Source organism: Rhyacophila brunnea, unplaced genomic scaffold (assembly GCF_057557595.1).
Source record: "Rhyacophila brunnea isolate RB1 unplaced genomic scaffold, BYU_Rbru_1.0 scaffold_19, whole genome shotgun sequence".
Taxonomy (NCBI): domain Eukaryota; kingdom Metazoa; phylum Arthropoda; class Insecta; order Trichoptera; family Rhyacophilidae; genus Rhyacophila; species Rhyacophila brunnea.
Window position 1 is genome coordinate 20,916,102 of NW_028232848.1, and position 25,414 is coordinate 20,941,515.

The 25,414-nt window shown below is 32.1% G+C and overlaps 1 protein-coding gene across 1 annotated transcript in view; it reads right to left on the bottom strand.

The window, feature by feature from the left end:
- Nucleotides 1-2,606: 2,606 nt before the first annotated feature.
- Nucleotides 2,607-25,414, bottom strand: part of LOC147072840 (uncharacterized) — a 452,433-nt gene continuing 429,625 nt past the window's right edge. Inside the window, exons 3-4 of the mRNA XM_085945863.1 lie at nucleotides 7,232-7,382; nucleotides 2,607-4,059 (exon numbers count right to left, since the gene is read on the bottom strand). Coding sequence (XP_085801989.1) covers nucleotides 3,930-4,059; nucleotides 7,232-7,382 — 281 coding nt within the window. The 3' untranslated portion in view covers nucleotides 2,607-3,929. The remainder of the gene's footprint in view (nucleotides 4,060-7,231; nucleotides 7,383-25,414) is intronic.

The following is a 25,414-nucleotide window of genomic DNA, read 5'->3' on the forward strand; positions in this document are numbered from 1 at the left end:
AATAATATGCACGAATTTTATTATTGATATTTTCATATTTCATGTGTATATTCAAATGTATATACATCAGATAGTATTTGGTATTTAGGTTATAAAAATATTAACAATTTTATCTATACATCAGAAATATTTCGTGTTAATTTAGCAATGTTACAAAATATGAATGGGATGTAAAATTCTATAGGTAAGTGGCATAAACCTTATAACTTTATCTCATGCTGTGAATGTCTTGAATTCCAATTGGTACACTATGTTTTGTTTAAAAAAAAAACCAAAGGCCACCGAATTTAGGATCTAAAATATTATTATCGAAATAAACGTAAATGTGGCGCTAGGATTATCTCTTTCTTTTACTTTTTAGTACCTATTTGTTCTTTCTATTCTTACGTTATCGCAGGTATTGGGCCATCCGAGATTTCTGCTTATCGATATACCTCATTACCAATTCTCATTTCAATAATTTATTGTATATGAAATGTATTCTCCTGACTATTCTAGATCAGTAGTAGGTACATATAACTAACATGTTATGTCATTGTGTGTGCGTATTAGAAATGAATGAGAAGAATATGCCATGTTGATAACCAGGGGGGAAATATTTAGAGAAAAAAAATGCTTGAAAATCGATAGGTTCTTCAGAGACACAGATGTAAACATTAATAGAAAAGATCGTCTATGAAAATACAGGTTATGGCTTTACGCAAATAGATTAGAGTAGATGTAAAATATATTTATATTTCCTAATTCAGATCCGATACAACGTGTACAGTATAAACCACTTTATTCGGAAAGTTGTGAATTTCTATAACTTGAATATTTACGGTATCTTTTGATAAAGGGATAATCCAGATAAAACGGGGATTATATGTAGAGATTTTCCTTTACGTTAAATAAAGCTAAACAAAACAGTGTATTAATGATTAGGGTCCTATGTTATAATTGAACATTGTCGAAGCACCTTTAGCATTGTCAAATTTAATTCAAAAGCTTTTTATATGAATTTGAATAATTTCACTAGGGGACAACGCTAGAATGAAACAGTTAATAAAATGGCACCGAAAAGGTTCTATGTTTTATATTATGTACCTGAATTATTATTAAGATCTGCTATTTGTCAACGCGTTGTTATTATCAATACATTTAAATTCATTTTACCTTTAAGTATTTATTTGTTACATATTGTTACTTGTTAATATGTAGATAGATATATTATTATTATTATTTATATATTTATTTATTTTCTACGAGATTTTATATTATTTAAATAGAATTTAGAATTGAACATGCTTGTACAGGGTTGGCATTCTTTTATTTAATTACAAAATAAACTCACTAATAGTATGCCTAAAATAACCAAATAAGATTCATCTCTATAAAGGTCGCATGTAGCAGTAATTTAGAAGGGTAAAATGACCTAAGTGATATCTTTATATGATTAATATGACTTTTTATATTGACACTGGCTAATTTTATTAAATTTAATACTCAATTAATTAAAATTTACATATGAATACATAATATTGTAGCCTGTTTTCTAAAGATTCGGCTATAATAGAAAAACTATCATTCCTTAAAAATGAAGATCAGAAGAATAATAAATTATTCGAAAAAATATTTTATTGTTGTGATATTGCATGTTTAAAATTTATTATAATTCAGTTATAAATTTTAAATTCGAAATACATAATATGCAAACGTAAATATTGTTAAATTAAACACACTTTTTTTTCAAATTAACAATACTCTTGAGTAAATATTATAACCACAGTGGCGGCAATAACAATAAATAATTTGTTGATAATATATGAATCAATTTTATATGTCCACATTTAAAAAAAATATTATTTAACCATAATTGAACAAAAATAATTCATTTATAGGCATACTCTCAATCCAAATAATCCAGCAGACGAGTGAAAATACCCAAAGAAATACAAACAAACTCGATATTATCTCAAATTATTTCGATTATTTTCAGTCTATATCATATATTTTTTTTAATATAACGAAAGATCATTGGTGACACGTAATAGTATTTCAAATATAATATTATCATTACAAAGTTTTCTAAGAAGACTGTAATATTTAAATAGGTAATCATTTCTTTAATGACGTTTTTTTTAATAATATTTTACAGCATACAAATATTACTTATAAATTAATTGGCAACGAATACGTATTTATACAATGAAAACAATATTAAAAATTATCAGTTTCGATGAATAATAATATTTCTTATTTAATATTATGTACAACAGTATAGGTATAAAAATTATACTTCTATACCAGATTAGAAAAAATAACAACAAAAAAATCTTTAGATTTTTCTACAATGAAAATTTAGATATTTTTATAATTCCCATAATATATTTCAGAGTTTCCAAAATTGGTTAAGTATTTAATTCTAAATATATCTCACACAATAGAATACACTTACACAAATCAATCGTCTTAAAGCTTTTTGAATAATTATTGGCTGGCGTTATGTAGATAGGAACCATCCTTTATTATTATTGTTGTAAAATTAATACCATAATATACAAAAGAACAGAATATTTTGTCATTATATAAAATTATAATATTATTAAATTCGGTTAGTTTTTTTTGATTGTGTTTGGGTAAAAAAATATGCAAAAAAATAAAGCTTGTTATCTGGGACAGTTTCTTTCTGCATAATACCATTCAATTATAAATGATATAACGTTAATTATATTTTTCATATACGATATAAATACATAAACTATTCTTCTATTGGTATAATGAACGTCGGATGTTTTAAATTTGTGTCTACTTAAATCAAACCGCTCTAAACTTTACACGTTTAGAGTGGCATCAGTGGCTAGTTCTAAATATTTAATTCTATAGTTACATTTACACAGTTAAATAAATACGCTTTGCTTTGCAAGTACACGCAGAAGTCTTGATAATTTTATCAATTTATTTTGAAAATAAGACATTCATTTATAGTTCAGTACATTCATATTTCAGTAATCCGTATATCAAAGAACTTAACATTTAGGTCTTTCATATAGATATTCATACATTGAAAAATTATCGTTATATGAATACCAAATAAATATTAAAATTATATAAAATCACTTTTAATTTTTCTAGTAAATTACTTTGTCAAAATAAATTACATATATCCGGTATTGTACTTGAGCGGACATTTCAACGGATACGCCGATTTTTTTAAACTGTATCGAACTTAAAAACATACTTACACCATTTTTTGTAATAGGTACCTATGTAATTTAAGTGTGTATTTTGTAATTTGAATAAAAGTATTAGTTTGATCCAATAAAAATATCTTCACTTAAACGGAAGAAACCGATTCGTCTTATCGTGTTCTTAATTAATATTTGTTTAAGTATAATATATTGATTGATATTGTCAAAAAAAAAATCAATGGAAAAGAATAATTGTTAATTAAAGTACACCTGTGTGGTATAGTGTATGTTGATTAAATGAAATAAATTTTAATGAAAATTATTAATGAAATTTGATAATCATATTTTGCGGTTTCTGGGATTCAAAATTGATCTTGGTACAAGAGAACTTTTACATTGATAATAGCTAATAAAAAAGGTTTAAAATCATTAATTTCAAAGAGTCAATATAAATGTTTACATTTTTGAATTATAATAAAAATTGCGACGATAAAAATATTTTTTGACAACGATGATTTCAAATTAAAATAACACCGAATTCTTGTTTAATGGGTCATCCCATTTAAAATGAGAATTTTGTGTTATAAATAATTATACGTAGTAATAATAATTTATAACGTTTTCATTTGTGCGTTATTCATCAGCAATGTCATCGCTATCTGGTGAATGCTCATTGGTGGAGGACGCCGTGTCTTTCCGTTTGGACGCAGCGACGGCGGCAGATCGACGCTGGCTTGAACTGGCGTCGGATTTTCCCCGCTAAGGGCTGTTCAAAGCCTCGTCGGACATCTGGTCATCGTTGGATGAGGTGACGCTGGGAGATTTGTTAGGAGGACGCCGCTGGCGGAGCACAGATGGATCGAAGTTCGGATGTCTTCGAGCGTGTTTACTAGAAATAGAATAAAAAACCATCCAATGAGATAACGTTAAATATACTTGTAAGGGTCGGATTATAGGCGAATTTTTGAAGTTATACTTTTTAAGGCGCGTTTGGAAAATCAGATCAGAGTGTATTTTCGGCGTGTGACATGTAACACATAATTTATTTTTTCACACAAAAATAAACGCACTCGATTGGATTCGAACCACCGATTGTTCGGTTATCAGCCGAACGCACTACTATTATGCCACAGTATGATACTCCAATCGTGACGATTATACAGTATAATATTATAGTTTAGAATTGTTCCGTTGCCTAGGCAGCGAATTTATTATTGTCGGCCATTTGCAATTCCTTACGTAAACAAACTATTAAACGTCATAGTGGCAGTTGTTACTTTAAAAATAAAAACAACGAAAAATAATAATATAGTTTAGTCATATAAGTTAAAGTGTACAGAAATAAACCAACGGCGTTCCAATAAGCGGTCCTTTTTCTTGTGTGTAATTTAACAAGATAATTAAGAGCTAGTCGAAGAATCTAGGCTTTCACAAGTTTTGTTTTTGTTTTCTTACGCCAAATAAGTATAACTTCTAACGCGCGTACATAAGCACACACACCGATTTTTTTTATCCTGCTTCTTTAGATTACCATTCACATAATTGTAGATTCGTAATTATTTTGCCGTGGCAATAAGAGGCCGATGAATGAAATATTTTACGTAATCTAAGTTAAACGTACATTTTAACAATCACTTTCATGCTAGGAAAACTACCGAGTCTATCTTTTTTAGTGCAATCATAGAGTTTTAAGTATTTTTTTTTATTTACTAGGTATAAAGTTTTCGACGAAATAAATAAGAAAATATTATTATTCAATCAATAATGGCGATTTAATTTCAAAATTAATTAACCCATTTGACGCGGATGACACGGCTGCTGTGTCCCCGCTAAACGGCGATTATATGCTATTAGCATGTTATTTAAATGTGGTAATTAAAAGGTACGCAGTGATTGTGTTAAAAAACAAAACAGAAAGGTATATAAGTAATTAGTTATTATTATAATACATTATCCGTTTGATGATTTGGTTGCATGGGTCATATGTCAATGAATGGGCTCTAAGATTTTTTTATGTTACACAATAATATAACATCAATGCTGTGTGAGAGATAATATATTGAATTACATATTATTTTAATGTGAATGCCAAGTCAACGTGTAGCAGTCATGAAGAGTTTGAATCTGCGATCCATCTTAGATGTTCTATTTAGGAGTAGTTTGGCGTTATCCGCATAATATGTGTGTAACATTTATATATGAATATGTTATGATTATTTATATTCCGCATTATGTGCCTACACTCTTGTTCCCTTATTTTTAATTTAAAAAAATTTTGAAACTTAATTAAATAATAATTTAGAGTCACATCAAATTTTATTAACAATAATTTCAGTTATAGTTTGGATTAAATACATTTAAATCATCAATTTAATTCAAAACACTATGAATTATGATGTTCTTATTTTAATATTATATTGAGGTACTTTTCATTTGAGAAATTATCTTTGGCTCAATATGCCTGCCTTCATCGCAATGATGCCATAAATTATAAACGTAACACTGTTAATCTTTGCCGGAGTTAAATGTTCAGCAGTTACGTACTGCATTCGTAAAATGAATAACCACCTCTCGTTTTTTATCAACATGATTTAAATTTAAGCTGGAATATTTATTATAGTTGTGTTATACCGCTTCCCGAAAGTATTAACATTGTGCACGCTTTCACGACAATTAAAAAAACTTATTTATATAAATATAACAGAAAATTCTACGTTTTACATAATATCGTCGTGGCACAGTTCGACGTGAGCTGTCTTACCAGAAAGACAGGGTAATTTTCACCTTCATAAGATTCGACAACATTGCTATTAGGAATTGCAATACCGGTATTTCAAAACCAGTATCCCAATATTGTTCGATACCAAAATACCGGTTTTAAAATCAGACAACACCAATATATTTTTTTGTATTGTGTAGAGGTTTTGTATATAACCCTACAACTGACATGTTATTGTCTATGGTCATTTATATACCATAGACAATAACGCAACGGAAATGGAACAGTCGTCTTTCGGCCTTCCTATAATGTAGTTGACAAGCGCCACTGTTCCACGTCTCACTGTATCAAAATTATAAAATATAATGTAGACCTTTAAACTCAATCTAAAATCAATGTGATGTCATTTCTTAGTGCCGTGTTTATCCGAAATTTATTACTATAAAATAAAACCAAACCAATTCTGTGTATTATTCATCACTGCCCGAACATACCAAGTCACGCACACTCAAGCAACCTTCTGAACTTAAACATAACATCGGGGGTAAGAATAACCCGATAATTGACAGTGAAAATAAAATGTATTAATTAACATAAAGGTCTTAACAAGACTGTAGTTTTTTTTGTCAGGTTACGTGATTTCTAGTTTACTTCCGTAGTCTTCACCGTTATTGGTGACCAGCGATGACACATGCTATAAAATATTAATATTTTAAAAGAGATTTTTACATATAGGTATTATATTTATTTGTTTTTACTTCTGTTTTTTTCCAATTATTTACGAATACCAGTATTCAATAAGAAATACCAAAATACCGGTATTGGTATTTTCATTTTGTATTGCATTCCCTAATTTCCATGTAAGATTTTTTTAATGGGTACCTAATTCGTAATTATAACAATATTTAATTATCTTTTCTCTAAGTAGCCTTTGAGATGTGGTGTTAGCGTCGAATGATTCGTATTTCTTGGACGGAGCACAGGACGAACCAGTCAATCATCCAGAGACTGAAAATAAAAGAACGGCTCTCGACAATATGTCTGAGAATAATTCGGCAGTTTTTTGGACATATTGTCAGGCGCGGACCGGACAACCTGGAGAGACGGGTAGTTTTGAGTGGCCTCCAGGGAAAGCGAAGCAGAGGAAGAGCGTCTGCGCGCTGGAGCGACCAAGTGAAAGAGCTGACTGGGGGCACCATAAATTCTGCCCTGAGAGAAGCGGAAGATCGAGAAGGATGGAAGTCTTGGTCGCTCAAAGGATGGCAAAATTCAAATGTGGTTACGATCCTCAGACATGAATGCACGACCAAGAAGAGAGAAGAGAAGTATTAATATTTCTTACCTTAGATGGTCGCTTCTCATGAATTTTTTGGCGCAAACAGGACACGAGAAGTTCTTTTCCCCAGTATGCGTCCTAAGGTGTCGAGCAAGTTCATCAGATCGTGCGAATCTTTTCCCACAGCCACTCCAGCTACAGGGAAAAGGCCGTTCTCCTGAAAATAAGAAAAATAAACATACATTAAATAATTGTGTTTTATAGATTCGGGTAGAGAAGAATTAAGGTGGTGACCAAAATGCTTTAAATACTCAGGGGTCTAAGAAATAGAATAGCTACCTCGCCAGGATCGTTAAAATTTAGATACGATTAACGGATTCCACATATCCTTACGCCATAATATACGCAAAAAATTTGGTACGGAGACGTAAATGTTAACCGAGAAGATTGTTTATAGTTTTCCATTTTTTTGAAATATAATATTGTAGACATTACGAATGAATAAGTTAGAAAGTTATCAATATATACATAGGTGGCTACTACAAAAATATCAAAGTACAACGAGTAATTCTGGTACATAGATAAGTCTACCAACCTACAGGAATTTTAATACAGCCACTTTTTATACTCACTTTCATCTAAGTATAATTTATATTGATTAAGTGTGCGTACTGACATAACCAATTTCAGAGAGAAAACAATGATATAACTATTAGAAGTATTAGAAAAGCGTAAATCTGTATATTAGAGGACGGGTGTCCATTTTTTTTTTACATTATACCATTTATGAATTCAAATATTCTAATTTGTATTTATTTTTTTTTATTTTGATACAATTAAAAAGTCATTGCATAAATTCAAGCGTTCATACTATTTCTCGAAGCCAAATTTCTGTAATCCAGGTAAAAATAAAAAATATTATATTATGGTATTGTAATACAACAATCGTTTTTTGGTTACGATAAAATATGATAACAATACATTGAACAATTAATATAGGTACTGTGACAGTAAAGCGCTGATTACGAAAATAAATAAAAATAATAGAGCCGAGTCGGCAATGCCGTAGATTATCACCGTTGAAATATTGCAACGTCGCCGTTTTTCGACAACGGCTCTCGTTGAAAGCGAAACACAAGATGGTGGGCAGAACGCTGCCAACAGCCAAATCGCGGACGCGTACATTTCGTCCTCCGTAAAATAAATTATTAAAAATGTAACTATTATATAATATTAACTTAAATATACCTTGCCGTTTCCAAAATAATTCCGGTGTGGTATTTGTTCACCTCCACATCCCGAATCCAGACGAAAAACCAGACAATAAAATAGAAGTGACTGCTTGTGTTTTCACTTACCAAAATGGAGGGAAATGACAGTACCTACATCAATTTAACTAACGCATTGGCAATTCGATTTCTCCTTTATTTAATTAAGAATTTATAATTTTTGACTTTAGGCCTTTTCTTTTGATGAAAATAAATAAATACCGCCAAGGATAGTAGAATTTTTATTTGCAACTTTTTCTGGTCTGTTCTCATAACATAGAAAGCTAAAATATCACACGAACACACACATATTATACTAATAGGCCACGGAGCACTAAGACCTTATTTTAAAAGATTTAAATTGGGGGATAATGACTGCTATCCATGTGGCGGCTACATATCTCAAACTGTGTTGCATGACATCAACGACTGCCCAATACTAAAAAAGAAACGATGGGCTCTATGAGCTCAGTGTAGGCAAGATAAACATGAAATTGACCTACAAACCCTTCACGAAATACTAAATAACACAAGAAAACTACACAATATATTTAATTCTTGCAACAAAAAAAATTAAAGACATACATGGAGGAATATAACTAAATGAAAACTTCACTAAAAACTTTAATCGAGAAAATTTTTCAATATAATCAATGTAATTAATTTTCTCAGCCACCTTGTGCTAAAAACAAGGGGATGGTTATTAAAAAAAAAAACAAAAAAACCATAGATAGCTTGGCCAATCCGTGTACAAATATATTAAATTCCTTTAAATGTCATTACTTTGACGAGTTTGAATAAACAGACAAGACCTTATTAAAGAAGAAACATTTTCATATCGAAAAAAAACGGCTACAAAATAGAGTAATGATAATAAATAGATCGGTGATATAAATGTAATGCCATACGTTAAGTTTATTATCAAACATAATAGTACTTAAAATATGATCACTAATCTTAAACCAGTCATAACAATATATTAAAATTATCTAAAACTGCTACGAACGATCCAACTTTTGCATTGAATGAAACATTGTTAATGTGCAAAGTTAGTCGACCCGTTCTAGTTGAAACTTTAAATCGACAAGAAACCGTATCAGTGCTCGAGCAGGTGTCGCTTTTAATAGGTCAATAAGAATATTAGACCTTGCACTAGTGACTACGAACTGCAGTTTTATAATACCAAGGTGTAATAGAGCGACAGATTTAATGTTGACAGTAATGAATATTCATACATTTTGCTTACTAGGCGACAAGCGTAACTAGTTATACAAAATTGTGTACTTAGTACAAAAATATACACGCTAACATGGAAACTTCTATGTGCGTTAAAAGCATTTATTTTCTCTTTGTTCCTGTGCGTTATGTCCAACGTTCATCTTCTCGATACCGTGTTGTATTACCATTAGTTTTTCAACCTTTTTTGAATTTGAGGTCCATGTTTCGCAAACATAATATCAGCTTCGTTTAACACAGGCGCCCACTCAAGGGTAAATCGAATATTATTTCTTAGTCTTCGTCAGGACCTCATTACTGAGGATCGTGACCCGGAAGATTTGACATTCGAACAATTTCTCATCGAGTTGGTCCCACACCTTCCGGCATTCTATGACAAGCAAGGGATGTGGCCACTGGAAGACCCGTGACATTCATAAATTAGTGCGAGTAGTGCGACTATCTAGGCCCAAGCGCATCCAATGGTTGCTTTAATACTCCGATGCGCCATGTCTAAAAGACGAGACACCTTTATTTACGTCATATTGTATGTATAAATTATTATTATTATTATATACCATGTCCAATCCTAATAAGAACATAATATGGGCCTCCACAGAGTGGAGTTTTTATATTAACAGATTTTGTTTTTACGAGAAATGGATGTTAGCCACTTGCTTAACCTATTAGACCCATTGTCATGTTATTTACACATGACACACTTTATTGATGATGGTAACACCACGCAAAAAGACGACCTCAGTGCGCATACGCACTACACTAGTTTCAAGGCAGTTCGACTTATCTATTTCCGGCGCTAAAGACGCAAGGCGAGTTTTTAACATCGGCGAAGCGAAATTCTCTCTCTCAGTTCCGATCGTTCGAGCAAAGAAGACCTCCTGAAGTCCGCGGTTAAGTTCCGAGCCCTCGGACCGGGGCGCATGGCTTTGATTTCCTGACGTTTTGGAGACGATGATTATGGCCAACTGAAGGACGTCCCCCTCAGGCCAGGAGATCGAAGGAAACCCATGATCCCGACGCATTTGAAGACGCACTCCTCGATTCCGTCCTGAAAGGAATCGAGGCCGGCGAAGAGCTGAAGAGCATATTATTTGTTTTGTGGTATTTATTGTTATTTCATCACGTTACGGTCCACCGAATTAGCTTTTTATTTATGTTCTAAATTATTTAAATTATACAACGCTAGGCGCTCGTAATTGATTTAACTTATTTTACACCTTTATACACCCTCGCCCGCTAGTAATTTTTATATCTTAATTATACTTCTATTAAAATTCTTTACACGCGTTTTATTTAAATTTCCTTCATCATTGTCTCTATGCATTTCATAGAGTGGCGCTCAAAACCGAGATATTTATGATTGCATTTTTATGTGTTTTATTATTACAGGAACATACACGAATGAGTAAAGTAACCGGACAGGTAACTGAGGTTTTAGAGGTAACGTCAAACTACCCACGACCCTGCATTCCCCAGTCTAATGTTCTGCCGCACTCCTATCCCGTTCCATTCCATATCCCGTCTCCGCGCTCCCCGTACCCAGGCGCACCTGCCTATATTTCCCCTCCAATTCCCTTCCTATCCATACAATCCTACCCACCTTACCTACCCTTACCCCTTTTCCAATATGACACCATACACAAATTGAAAAACAATATGTGTACTTGCCAGACCGAAGATTCGAACCTGGAACCCACGATGTTATAGGCCAACGCTTAAGCCACGTGGCCATCGTGCAGATATTTTAATATTGAAGAATGTAATTATTACTGTTTTGTTACGTAAGCCATCGATCAATGAAATGACCCAGTGCGAAGCCGGATACTTCAGCTAATATTATATAAATTATAACATAATCAAAAATTATGATAGGCATTGATATTAAATTAAAAAAATAGTCTAACTGGTCGACACTAGGGGTAAATGGAAGCCTTCTTAGTCCAGTGTGAATAATATTATAAATTATGAGAAAAGTCAAAGGATACTAGAAATGATGTCCATATAAAAATAACTGGGACTTGTAAGATGATACCGCTTCATAGCACAGCCGTTCGGATTGTATGATTGCAATGCATCAATGCCACAAGAACAATCTACGTGCAGCGGATCTAGCATGGAATGAACCACGGGGAGTGACGACCGGACCAACAAAAATGGCGCGACCTTGTGCCTCGATGCTGGTGCAAAACAGAGAGAATCATAAGCTAATAACTATTATTTTATTAAATGAATAATTTTCACAAGAATGTTACATTCTTTTTATTTGGGATTCGCGCTCACGCACATTACGCAGACGCAGGTTCGATCCTGCTGTGTGCCGTATTTTTTTGATTTTTTTTTTCTATTGGTTATATATTTTCTCAGAAGTCTTTTTAAATTATAAACGTAATATAATACTATATTTGACAATTAATAGTCGCCTTTGTCCAAGCCAATATAAAATACTTATTCTATCTTGAATATTATAATATTATATCAATAGTAGTTTATTTTGATAATGTTCTACAAGTAATTTGTTTTGTTGTTATTGATAAATAAATATAATACAGTGGTTATTGTCTATGATAATATTATGAGAATGTCGAAACTACTAATCCTCTATATTTTGTATTTATTATTTTAACTCTAGAAAATCCTACTGTCGTAAAAGGATAGAAAGATTTATTATTTCAATATCACTAAGGTTCAAATTCTTTCGCCAAGAAAAACTTTAACAAATTACTTGAGTTGATAATATTCGTCCTCTTAAACCGCTGAATGGAGACGCTGATCGCTTGTTATCTCTTTTCATCCAACGGAAAAGTTATCTATTTATAAATGAATGTCGCCATACGATAAAGACCCTTAGGGACAAAGAGTCCACTAAGAATAATGCAATAAGCTCAATAGCGGAGGGGAGCAGGGATAAGCTAAAAATATGGCCACTCTATAGAAAATTAAGAAAATAGATGAAAAATCGCAAAATTATAACGAATGTGGTGAAACATCTCTACTGGCATATGCCTACTACAATCTCATACTACTACTTTCAGGGATGATGAGTATCTTATTCTTGGCCCCCACAAAGGGGGGGCTGACAGGGCTCTAGCCTGGGGGCCCGGGCTCAGGAAGGACCCGGCGTGGCGAATCGACCAGATAAGTGATTTAAACACACATCAAAAATTCTCTCGAATAGTAAAAAAAAGTCGCCTGCGGCGTTATTTGTCTTCAGTATTAGTATTATTTAAAATTATGTGGTTGGACGATACAATGTTTGATTGTATATCGATACTCGACAACTCCATAATTCAAATAGATGAATTCAAATATACAAAAAACACTAAATATAGGTAGATACACATTAATTTTACCGCGTACACCATTTGGAAAACGCTACTGTAGAGCGCCACACTGTCTTTATCTTTAGCGATAGGTAAGGGGCCCTTCAAAGATCCTAGCCTGCGGGCCCGCTTCAGGATGTGGGGGCCATGATCTTATTACACAAACTAAACATTACAATTTAGGTCTGGAGAGGAATCTCTTGGGTGGTTTGGTATTTTGCATCCTTAAGGCAGGAGTTGTCCAACAATCTGTCCTTTTTTGCAAGTGAGGCAACTTAATGTACGATAATATATACAGTTCGTGGCAGTGCGTTAGGCACTGACCTTTTACTTGACACCTTCTTTCCAAAAATATCCAGCATTCTTTTACTTTTTAAAAAACACGGTTCAGTACTCCAATCCTTTTAATGTGGGTCTGATTACATTAGGGTTATTTAGATCTTTATTTGAATATTCTTTGATAAGAATTTTGATCTGGAGTATGTGAAGACTAGGTATATGAGGATTTGTTTGCTAGTGTAATTCTTCTACTAACATATTGGGTGAGATTGGCTTGAGACGTTATGCATAATACCATACATAATAAATTTGTATTTTTTTTCAAATTCGTAGTAATTATAATCGCATATGAGGAGATTAACGCAGGTAGGTATATATTATATTTTCTCGGTTTCATTGACATTTAGTCCAATGTCATTTGTAGCTCTATCCAGTACGGTAAACGCTTATTTTATGGCTGGTTCCAATATCCAAAGAGTTGGACGGCTTTACTGCATATAATTTGGATTATTGGATTTTAGAGTCTTTGATGACTGAAAAGCAAGCAGGTGCGGGTATTACCTTATATGATACCACCATAAACTTAATTATTATAATATGGCATGCAATCTGAATGCAGTGTTGAATTTCATTTTATTGTTGTTTAATTTAATAAAACGCATTTTTTTGTAGTACTTATTCCACTTTTAATCAATTAATTAGGACCGGTTTCGTCCGCCTCAGAGGGACATTTTCAATTTATTAATTGAGTTAGCATTTACTTGGTAGAATTCCATTTTACAAGTAATGAAAATATAATTAATATTAAATTCTACAGGTTTTTAAAAAAGGTTTGTCGATAGCTATTTCGGTTGTAACACCATTATCAAGACTATTCAGATAGGCCGCTTGCCCTTGCTTAAATACTACACGTGTATAGATAGCGACAGAATATATTCTCTTACTCGTTCCAGCAATATTATGAATTTGTACACTTATTATTAATTGTAATATTATTAATACTTTGAAAACCCTAAGTAGTATTTAAGCAAGGGCAAGCGGCTTATCTGAATAGTCTTGATAATGGTGTTACAACCGAAATAGCTATCGACAAACCTTTTTTAAAAACCTGTAGAGTTTAATATTAATTGTATTTTCATTTCTTGGACATTTTCAACTTGATTGGACATTTGGACACTTGGACACTTGGACATTTTCAACTTTTCAGTTGAAAATGTCCCTCTGAGGCTGACGAAACCAGTCCTAATTTATTGATTAAAAGTGGAATAAGTACTACAAAAAAAATGCGTTCTATTAAATTAAACAACAAGACACTAGGAAATTGCCATTTTCACTTTTGATGAGAGCATAATATTAGCTTTCATAGAATAAAAAAGATTAAACGAGTAAAATTCGTAAGCTGAACATGGATTTAGATATGAAAGCTCTTTTTTTTCATCGCAGCGAGCTATTAAGTGACCTTACTTACCTCACTTAGACTGAGAATCGTGATTCAGGTAATTCGGTCGTCTGACAACCTTCTCCATGGCTATTATTCACCCCTTTGACATTTAGGTCAATGTGAAACCTGTGGCTATCTTAATTTAGTTTATTAATCTGGAGGGGCCTATTCGTAGCTCCCTTAGACCCTTGACCCAACTCGATATCACGAATTTTTCTCTGCAGGCCATATGGCAAAAAAAATCTAAAGTATCTGGCGAAGGTAAACCGAGAAGAGTTCGCTGATGATGGAGTCGTTGGTACTTTTGGCATTCCACAAAATTCTCAACATCCGTCGCCAGCACCACATTTCAAAAGTGAATATCCCGTGTCTTTCTCTTGCTTTAATTTTGTACATAAAGTACAAACAACAAAAAAATTCTCTACATACTACGAACTTTCTTTGCGACTATACAACGGATTTAGATAAAAACAGATTATTAAGCTTATATTGCCACTATGGCAAATCTAACAAAACGATCGAAGGGGCCAACCCTGCTGAATCACGTTAGATAAGCTGTGAATGCAATTTATCTTCAAAGTAAACCATAAGACTTGCCTCAAGGGAAACGCAACCAATATCCGAGATGCATCGAAAATATTCCTGGCTCTATGAAAATATACAACATTATTATATAAGTAAGCATAGAATATACATTTTACAATATAACCACTAAACTATATCGGGCTTTATCAAAAGAGTTTTATTCACTTTACGCTTGTCATTTTCAGTATACACTACTTTGTAATACTCGTACATTATTCTGCCAAGGTGCAACATTACAACCTCTCATTGATGATACTAATTAGGCAGGCAAGATATCCATATATTCAATCCACGTGAGGATGAATTTAGGTACAAGTTGTTTTATAACTTCTTAAAATAGTGTCTACTTAGCTCATTCGGCATATTTCCATATACTTTATAATTTTTGTATTTATTGTAAGTATATACATACGTTTTTTATATTTGTTTGTTTTTTCATGTCATGTTGTGAACTTCTTGAATTTGTATTTTTTTTTAAAGTTTTTAGTTAAAGTTCGCTTTGTCTAAATAAATAAATATATTTAAATTGAAATAATGATATTATAAATATGCATGTATTTATTTCGTGTGTTTCTATGGATATCGATTGCCGATTACACTTAAGTGAGAGCGAGTTCTGATTATAATGTATTATAGTGATTTAGCGACTCACTTGGTAGACTTATTGACAGTGCGATCCTCAAGACTACGACTGGATGCCGAGGATTGATGGGCTTTACGATACCTCCTCATTCCGCAACCATCACTGAAATGTACACCTAGACTGCGAATTCCTGCGATTTATCGTAATGTGCAACGAGTTTTACTATAGGTACCAATATAACATCGTGACTAGATACCTATCCACAATATCACTAACGTACTAGTTTATGTGTGAGGCATATTTAGTTTTGTATACCTGGCAATGTCTCACGAACAGTTACCCAGACTGAGGTCACCAGGGAACTCAGAAATAATGGGAACTGAAATACATAACGGGTAAAGCGAAGCAGGTAACCGACTCGAGTAAGGAAGAATCCGGGTTAAGCTTACACACGTGTTAAGAATACGTTTTACGTCGAATACTAAAAACTGCTCTCGGTTTATGCATTTACGCTCATTTAATGTTGGTGTATTACACACACTATTGCACGTGCATAATGCGTGCTTCATTTTCGTAGGACACTCACACATTCAAAACCCTGCATCAAGATGCGGCGTATTGAATATAGCTTATCGGTATTCTATTTATTATCTGTTCTGTGGAGGTCACCGTGTAATAAAGTACACTTTAACTGAGCTTAGAGAAAATAAAAAATCATAAAATACAATATTACCGAATAATCTAAATGAAGAGATTTTTGAAGTTATACTTCTTTTGGGGCGTTTGGTAGAGAGTGAAATAATTGAGAGCTGCGTGCGTACACCATTACGAAAGTGCGCGACAGTATGAAGTTAGCTGCGAATTAGTCAGTTGTATACAAACGCAAGTGTGGTAGTAGAATTGTTCCGTTGCCTAGGCAACGAATTTATTATTGTCGGCCGTTTGCAATTCTTTACGTAAACAAACGATTAAACGTCAGAGTGACAGTTGTTACTTAAAAAATAAAAACAATGAGTAATAATTATATAATATAAGTAAAAGTGTATAGAAATAAACCAACGGCGCTTCAATAAGCGCAAGAAAAATCTTGAGTGTGTAATTTAACAAGATAATTAAGAGCTAGTCGAAGAATCTAGGTTATCACAAGTTTTGTTTTTGTTTTGTTACGTCAAAAAAGTATAACTTCTAACGCGCGTACATAAGTACACACACCGATTTTTTAGTAATTTTTAAAAGCAATCTAATTGATTTTTGTGGCGATTAGGTGGGGGCAATCTGATGGGCCTGGCAGTTGATTGGATCCACTTGAGTGATTTTTCCCTTTCAGTGCACATTTTAGGAATTTTCCAGGGTGGTTTTCATACTGTAATTATCCATCACATGTACGTGTGGCTTAGCAACAAGTATTATTGAACTTACCAGCCAACATACTAGTCCTATAACAATCGATAATTTAATAGTATATAGTCATCGAGAGTTGTGGCTATGACCATGGGGATATAATTGTAAACTTAAGGGCGGACGTGCTCAGCGTGGGTCAAAATGGAGCTTTTTTCTATTTTCAAAACATGATCCTGGACATTCCTTAAACGTTGTAGATAATCTATTTACATAATTTTGAAGCCTTATTATCCTTTATATTTATTTTAAACATTTGATGACTGCATACAGTATTTTTATTACATAAAAAGTAGTATTTTAAACCTCTTGCTCTAATGTTTTAGAATATAGTCATATTTCAGTACATAAATGTGCAGTGGTGATAAGATTTTTTACATTTATTAATTTTTAAACGCATATTTGCGATAAAAAATTATATTGATAATCTCTGTGATCCCAAATTTGACAAGAATTAGGCATTTTATTATTAAAAAAATGGGCAAGATTAACACATTTGAAGATAATTATTCTAAAGATACTAATTATAAGCGATGTCTTTGACTATTCAAATGTGATAAACATCGTACGAATAATGATTGATTTATAATAATTATTGACCTAAGAATAAGGTAGTGTCTTTTTGAAATACGCCATCTCTTTTGGCATTCCCCAGTGGTTAAGGGTAAGCTCTACAGAATTGCCCTTGAGAATTGAAAATATGATTTTTTTATATGTGGTCCGGAATTGTTGGTCTACTAGCAATATACAAAGGTCGCCGACAATGCTTGTGTCAAATGTAAATGGTCTCTAAATTAAATTTAAATCATAAACACGGTCGACGTGAAGACAGAATGGGGTGACCAAAAAATAATATCTTCTAATATAGGTAGGTACGTAAATGTTACTAAATTCAATTTGTTAATCAACTGTTTGGGAGAAAGTATTGCAACCAATATGATGGTGACATTTTCAATTATGTGGTTGCCACAATATAAACTTAATAATATATTAATAACTTTTTAACCTGAAATTGTCCGAGAATTAAACATACGAAGGATGTTGAAATGCATATCTACCTACATTTTTATTTCATGTGCTATCCAAAAAACATTAATAATGAATAGTGTTTATTTGTAATGTTTAGGACCTACGTATTAAAAATAATAGGTATTGTTTAATTCTAATGCATATTTTTTAAAACGTAGAATTTAGTGTCTGCCTATTATAAAAAGAAAGTGACTTTTTATTGACTGCGCAACTTCACTTTTATACTAGTGAAACAAGTGGTAGGTAGAACCATTATTGCATGTAAAGGCAATGGGCGAAATAATTTATATCATGAGTGCCTAAAAATAATTATTAACATACAGTCACTAGATACATTATTTTTTTATTAGTCCATCCGACTGGCGGGCGACGCCAGGGCTGTCGACGCAATTAATTATATTGTACTTTTTAAATTTTATTTATAATATATTTTATTCAAGTTTTGTGCATCTAATGCCGGGTCTACACTGGCAACATGTCGCGCGACAACCTCGATAAATTTTACGATAATTATCATAATGGCTTAAGAAATTTTACGATAATTATCATACTTATCGTAAAATTTAACGAGGTTGCCGGCGACATGTTGCCAATGTGGACCCTGCATAATATCCACTGTGGTTCACGTAGTGGAATGGACCTGTTGTTTCTGGGGTCAACTAATTCAAGAAGTGAACACCCATGATAGAATTTTTCTAGTATTAGTTGCATTATATTCCAAAACTCATTTTGGATTTTATAAATGGAAATTTCTTGGTGTACATAGTAAACAAATCTACGAATAAAAAAAGACAGGAAGGAACATACTGATTCATCGCCATAAAAACTGGCAACCAAATTCGCCATTTTGGAAAGCGATGACTTTGCGAAAACAAATATCGTGTGGTCTGCACGTGTGCGGTAAACTTAAATAGGTAATTTTGTGTATTTTATGTTTGTGTATCATGCATTGTTGGCCATATTTTCCGGTCTTTCTTGATTGCCGTGACACAATATGTTCCTTCCAGTCTTTTTTATTCATAGAAAAAAACAGTATGTTGTATTAGTTATATAACGTATTATGAATCTGTAATAAAATAATACACAATTAAAATATTTTCAAATTGAAAAAAACACATTTTCATAGCTTTGAGCCGTGCTCACTCATGAATGTCAAATATTCTTCATTTAGGTAAGTATATACAAATTTTGATGTTATCTTGCAAATTAAACAGGTATCTGACCTTTTCACTATATTATACATGTACCTACATGCAAATGTATTGTTTTCAAATAATTGATATGGATTATATATCATCGTATTATTTTCTCGAAATCATAAACATACTATAATAGTATTTGAGTATCAACCTACGCTCAATTTTAATTAGGTAATAATAATACTATGACGAAATTAACATTTAAAAAATATTAATGCATATAATATTTTGACAGCCCTGTTTTCTGATCGGCGGACACGTGCAGTTGTTTATCAAATAATAATGTGTAAGACGGCCGACAATGCCAATAATATTTTTTTTTTTAAATAAAATCTCCGATGATTAGTGATTTTTGCGAAAATATCGATTTAAATTAACGTCCTAACGACGCCGATGTCCTTTTGATACTAGATTATATTTCAATCTCCTCCTCTTGAGCCCCCTCTTAAGCTACAACATACGGCCGTAACCATAAATTGACAAACTAAAACTGAAGTAGGGAGTAAGATCATGTAACGCGCGGGTTTGAACATGCACCGTTTAAAAAAAAAGATTTTTTTTGGGTTTGATACATGTTCAAACACGCGCGTTAACGATTTAACTAAACTAAATTAACAACGTTTACGGAATGTCCAGGATCATGCTTTGAAAATAGAATAAAAGCTCCATTTTGACCTACGCTGAGCATGTCCTCCCTTAAGTAATTTTGTTTTTGCATTTACATAATACTTTTCATATAATTGACCCCTGCTGTCAGACGAATGAATACATGGTAGTAAATTCAATATATGTAATAATATTATTTATGTACTTACTTATACCACGTAATGTAATGATATCATTATAATTAACCCAGTTTGCCCACTGATTATAATTCACTAATGAATAGCTCATTATTTTGAAAGGGAAGTCGCTGGGGGTAGATTTCTTTCCCGGAAAATTATATAAGTAAGACATTTTCAGATAGACGAACGTAAATACTGTACAGAGCAGTGCTGTATAAGTACTGATCCGCGAAATAATATGGGTCTGGGATAGAAGGCACGCGAAATTAGATGGCTTTATTAAATAACCTGATACTTAGTCAAGTGTTTTTAGATTTATTACATGATTTTCCGGGATATTTTTTTTTGTTTTGAAATGATGAAAAATATACATTGCGTTTAACAATACATTTATAGGTTGCTGGTTAATGATTCATTACAAAAAATTGTGAGTTCGATTCCCTGCCGGGGTGGCTTACTTTTTTCAAAAAAGATTTTTTCTATTGGTTATAATATATTTTCTGAGAAGTGTTTTTCAAAATTATGTATGTTCAATAATTAGAATGGTACATTATTAAATCTTGTGAATTATTCGTTGAATAAAAAAAATAGTTAATTAAAAATTATAAGCAAGTTCAAGTAAGTTATATCATAAAAATATCGGTGAAAGCCGTGACGTCAGTTAGTAATTAAAGTAGTAGGTACCTACTTTGATTTAATAAACAAAAATCGATTGACAAAGTGGCTTGATTTCGAGGAGCGCTGATGAGCAGGTATTAAAAAGGCCAATAGTTAAAATTTGTCGCAATTAGTACGTCGCCTTGTAGCATAAAGGATAAATGCGCGGACAGGGCGTAAACCCAAGAGATGCAGAGTTCGATTCCCTGCCGGGGTGGAATACTTTTTTCAAAAAAGATTTTTTCTATTGGTTATAATATATTTTCTCAGAAGTATTTTTCAAAATTATGTAGGAAGATAATATTACTATTCCGACTTTATGAATTGTAATGCAATATTGGGAATAAAATACCTAATTATTATTCAAATAAAGCAATTATATATCTGAATACTTTTTATACACAAATAGGTATGTGGAGATGTGGAAACTGCTTCAAATATGCATTATTTTAATCTTTAGACTTAATCATTGATACACTTATATAATTATGTAAATACCTTATTTAAAAAAAATATATTGTGTAAAGTCAAATCAGTCAATTAAAAAAATGTTGGTTATTCAATTAAATACCCGAACGTTTTTCAAAATTTACGATTAATTAGTTACTCGATAATAGGATTACCAAGTCTAGTATGTGGTGTATAATACATTTTTTTTCTTTCCTAAAAACCGAATTTAAAATTTGTTTTACATTTACAATGTACGAATTTATATCTTAGCAAATATTAAATACTGCTGAACAAAGGACTTAAAAAGCTTGCCTCTTTGTCAAATGGGTCGTCGTAGGTTCAAACCTCGTGACTGTTAAAATATAAATTTAAATCCAAATTTGCATTTATTTATTTAAAATATAATGAATATGACAAATTGCAAATTCAAAGTGACATAAAAAGTAATTGTTAACAATATTTAAATTTAAAAAAGGGTAATAGGCGTAAATGATTCTACAAGAAAGCACATTGGGTGAATTAAGTAAACCCTATCCTACAATTAATTGATAAAACAATATCCACCTAAACACTTTATAAACCTTCACGTAAGTGGAATATATCAATATCCAAAGCACACGAAAAATCACACCTTAGTTTGTCAATCAATGTCTAGTTGAATGCAGTCGGAACAGCCAATAGGTAGGTACCTAACAGTTTAACCGTTTTTTAATGTATATAAAAATCCTGTTACGAAAATTCATGCATTATCTTGGAGCTAAAATCGTGATTCACAAGTTTATGGAACGCTAGAAAAAAAAAATAATTGAAGACCCACCAAATGAAAAAGTTAAGAAACCACTGTTCTCGTTATCTAGATAAATACATATTTTTTTCATTTTCGCAGTCTCTCATTTAGCGAACAAAAGTAAGAGTTCCAAGCGAAAGTCGTAGATTCTGAAAATAGCGGGAATAATAGTAATGAATGAGCCATTCATTAGTTTAGTAAGTACTCGGTTCATTTCAGTATTTTCAAGTAATTCAACACAGAATGGTGAGAATTTACTACTACTTTACTAATTAAATAAGGAATCATACGATATACATAATTTATTATCATTTAATGAGTGTTCCAGCCAGTTCCCGGTAACCACTATTATGCTGGAATATACATATGACTCAGTATAAATAAATACTTAGTAAGTAAATTTAATATTTCACACTTGACCTCTACTAACACAATCGTTAAAACGGAATTTAAATTAATTAATTATTTTATTGATGAAAACTTTTCAGAGAGATTCAGCACTTACTTGGTGGTTAGGCAATTCATGATAATTTAATAAAATGAGTTAATCACTTGATATCGACTTCAAAACCATAATATAATTTATTTATTATCAGTAAAATAAAATATCGCTACCTGAAAGCAATAGTAGGTTAATGTGTAAAAGTCGATTTTTAGATAATTATGCCAATCGATTGCTGAATAGGTACTATACCTACATAATGAATCAATCAGATTAAAAAAATGTAATGCCTCGTTTAAATGAGAAATGTCACTATTGCATTTATTAAAATTGGATAACTGAGATAACCCACTGTTACTTTTAGATAGATAAGATTATCAACATCGATACTTTTAACAATACTGGGATATATTTGTAGTAACGCCATTAATACTGAGCTAAAGAAGAAAAGGAACGGTTTTGAATAGGTTGGAAAATATAAACACACAACCAGAATACGAATATATTATTATTTATTTGATGAAAAGGAAAAGGAAAAATTAAGAAATCACATATTATTGTGTATTTCTACAGTCCGTACAAACGTGCGGACTGTAGAAATACACAATAGTATGCAAACACACTGCCAGATCATTTTTTGACAAAAATGTACAGAGATGTAGAAACACACTCAGGCTCGTAAGTCACTAAGCTACGCGCCTAACTTTAAGGGGTTGATTTAGTTAGACCACCTAAGTTCAGCGAGAAAAACATATATAATTCTCATTAGAACGGCTAAGTGGAAGAAAGAAAAAGCATGTGACGCGTTTTTCTTGTTAGAACGGTTGTTTAACGTTAACGGTTCTGCATCGCGTTTGGAAGTGTTCGGAATCATATTACTTCATCAAAAAAAAAGCAGCGACAACTAACTTCTCAGTGCATTTCATAAGGTGCTCCTCATTGCAATTGACCCTGATGTCGAGAAGATCAGTATTGCGGGATGCTCATCGGTTAAGATGACCCATGTTTCAGGTTCGGCTTTTATCTAGGGAAATTAAATCAGCCTATTCAATGTCTTCCATATAGTATCAACACAATCACTGCTGACCTGTTTATTAATATTTAATTACCACATTTAAATATCATGTTAATTATATCTAATGGCCAGGTAATTCAAACGCGCCAGTCGCATTGTCAGCACTAAATGAGTTATTAAGGCAGTTTGTAATTCGGTGAATTTTCTTTTTTTAACTCTAGTCAGTTATGTACATATTGGTGAGGTGTTCTTTCCATGTTTGGATGCGACAGTCCATTTCTGTGATCCACTTAATAAAACTCTTGAATAGCCTTAAAATTTCCACTTTATATTAATGTAATGGAATAGTGAATAAACTCAAGAAATTTTTAAATTATTCAAAAATACCATGGCGCGGAAACGGGTGAGAGAAATTATAATAATATTCAAAAAGAAAGCGGCATTTGCCGTAATTTAGTAATCATAAATCCCTACAATGTTCGCGATATTTCGTTGCGTGGAATCTATTTTGCTTAATGGAGTAGAGAACATAAGCAGGTAAATTGTTTCCAAAGCACTGCTCATTTCACTTAACGACCTTTTTAGTTTGGCTCAAGTTACGAGTGGGTACGTCAGCCTTACTCACGTACAATTTTCATAATTTTCTTCGGGTTAACGACAACGGCGACGCCTGATTACGTAACTATTCAGTTTCATGATGACAACTCAAGGAAAAGCCTTTCTTTGAAATGTGACGTGGGATGTTTGAAGACAGTTTGTTGTTTACTTCCCTCATATATTATTATAAGCTTTGACAACATATTATCTCATACAATATATCTACATACTAATATGTATTCATTATAGCGTGTAATTTATCATTGTAAAAGAGAAAACAAATTATTTTTCGACGTGTTCAACATATTTCGTACACAGATCTGACAGATAACTAATTCTGTCGACTGAGTGTGCTCGACAGAATTTGATTTGAAATCATTTTTTGAGTTAAGTTTACACATATATTTCACATTGATGTATCGTCATACCTGTAAGTATCAATGTAATTAATTAACTATAAATTCTAATTGATTTTTTTTACTATTCCATTTGAGTTTTTTGCGATACGGGTTTCGCCTTTCGGCATATTCGACATGACGTGTGGGAGACAGCGAGACAGGGAGAAGACGTATTAAAAAAGGTAAGGTAAGAGAAAATATACACGTAAACGCAAATTCTAAATTGGAAAAATAAGCTGATACGAAAATAAAAGAATTGTTGGCTGAAAAGAAAACAAATGATATGATATTCTCAAAATAGTTTGACAGATTACTGAGAATGTTGACAGATGGCATAAGTCTTCTGATATTTTTTATAGTTTTATTATAAACGAATAAATTAACATTTATATAATAATATAAATATATCAGTGATGTTAATGAAATTTATGAATACTAGTTTAAGAGAATTAATAACAATAGAATCAATATGCTGGAAATGGTGTGTTTAAAAGAAATATGCGAGAGATTGAAGGTATTAATGGTACCTACTACATACTGTGTTTTATATTAAAATCTAGGACAAGTTTTTAAAGATATTCCAAATTATTATTTTCAACCATTACAGGCAGGTAGATAACTCTGGAATTGTATAAAATTTGATTGAATTTAAATTTAATTACAAGAAGTTATAAAATAGTTATATACTCGTAGTATTAAAATATTGTGTGGTTGTTTAGATAGCCTTTCAAAGTTTATTGCTTTTTACGTGCACTTTAACCGTTCGGTAAGCGTCGAGTA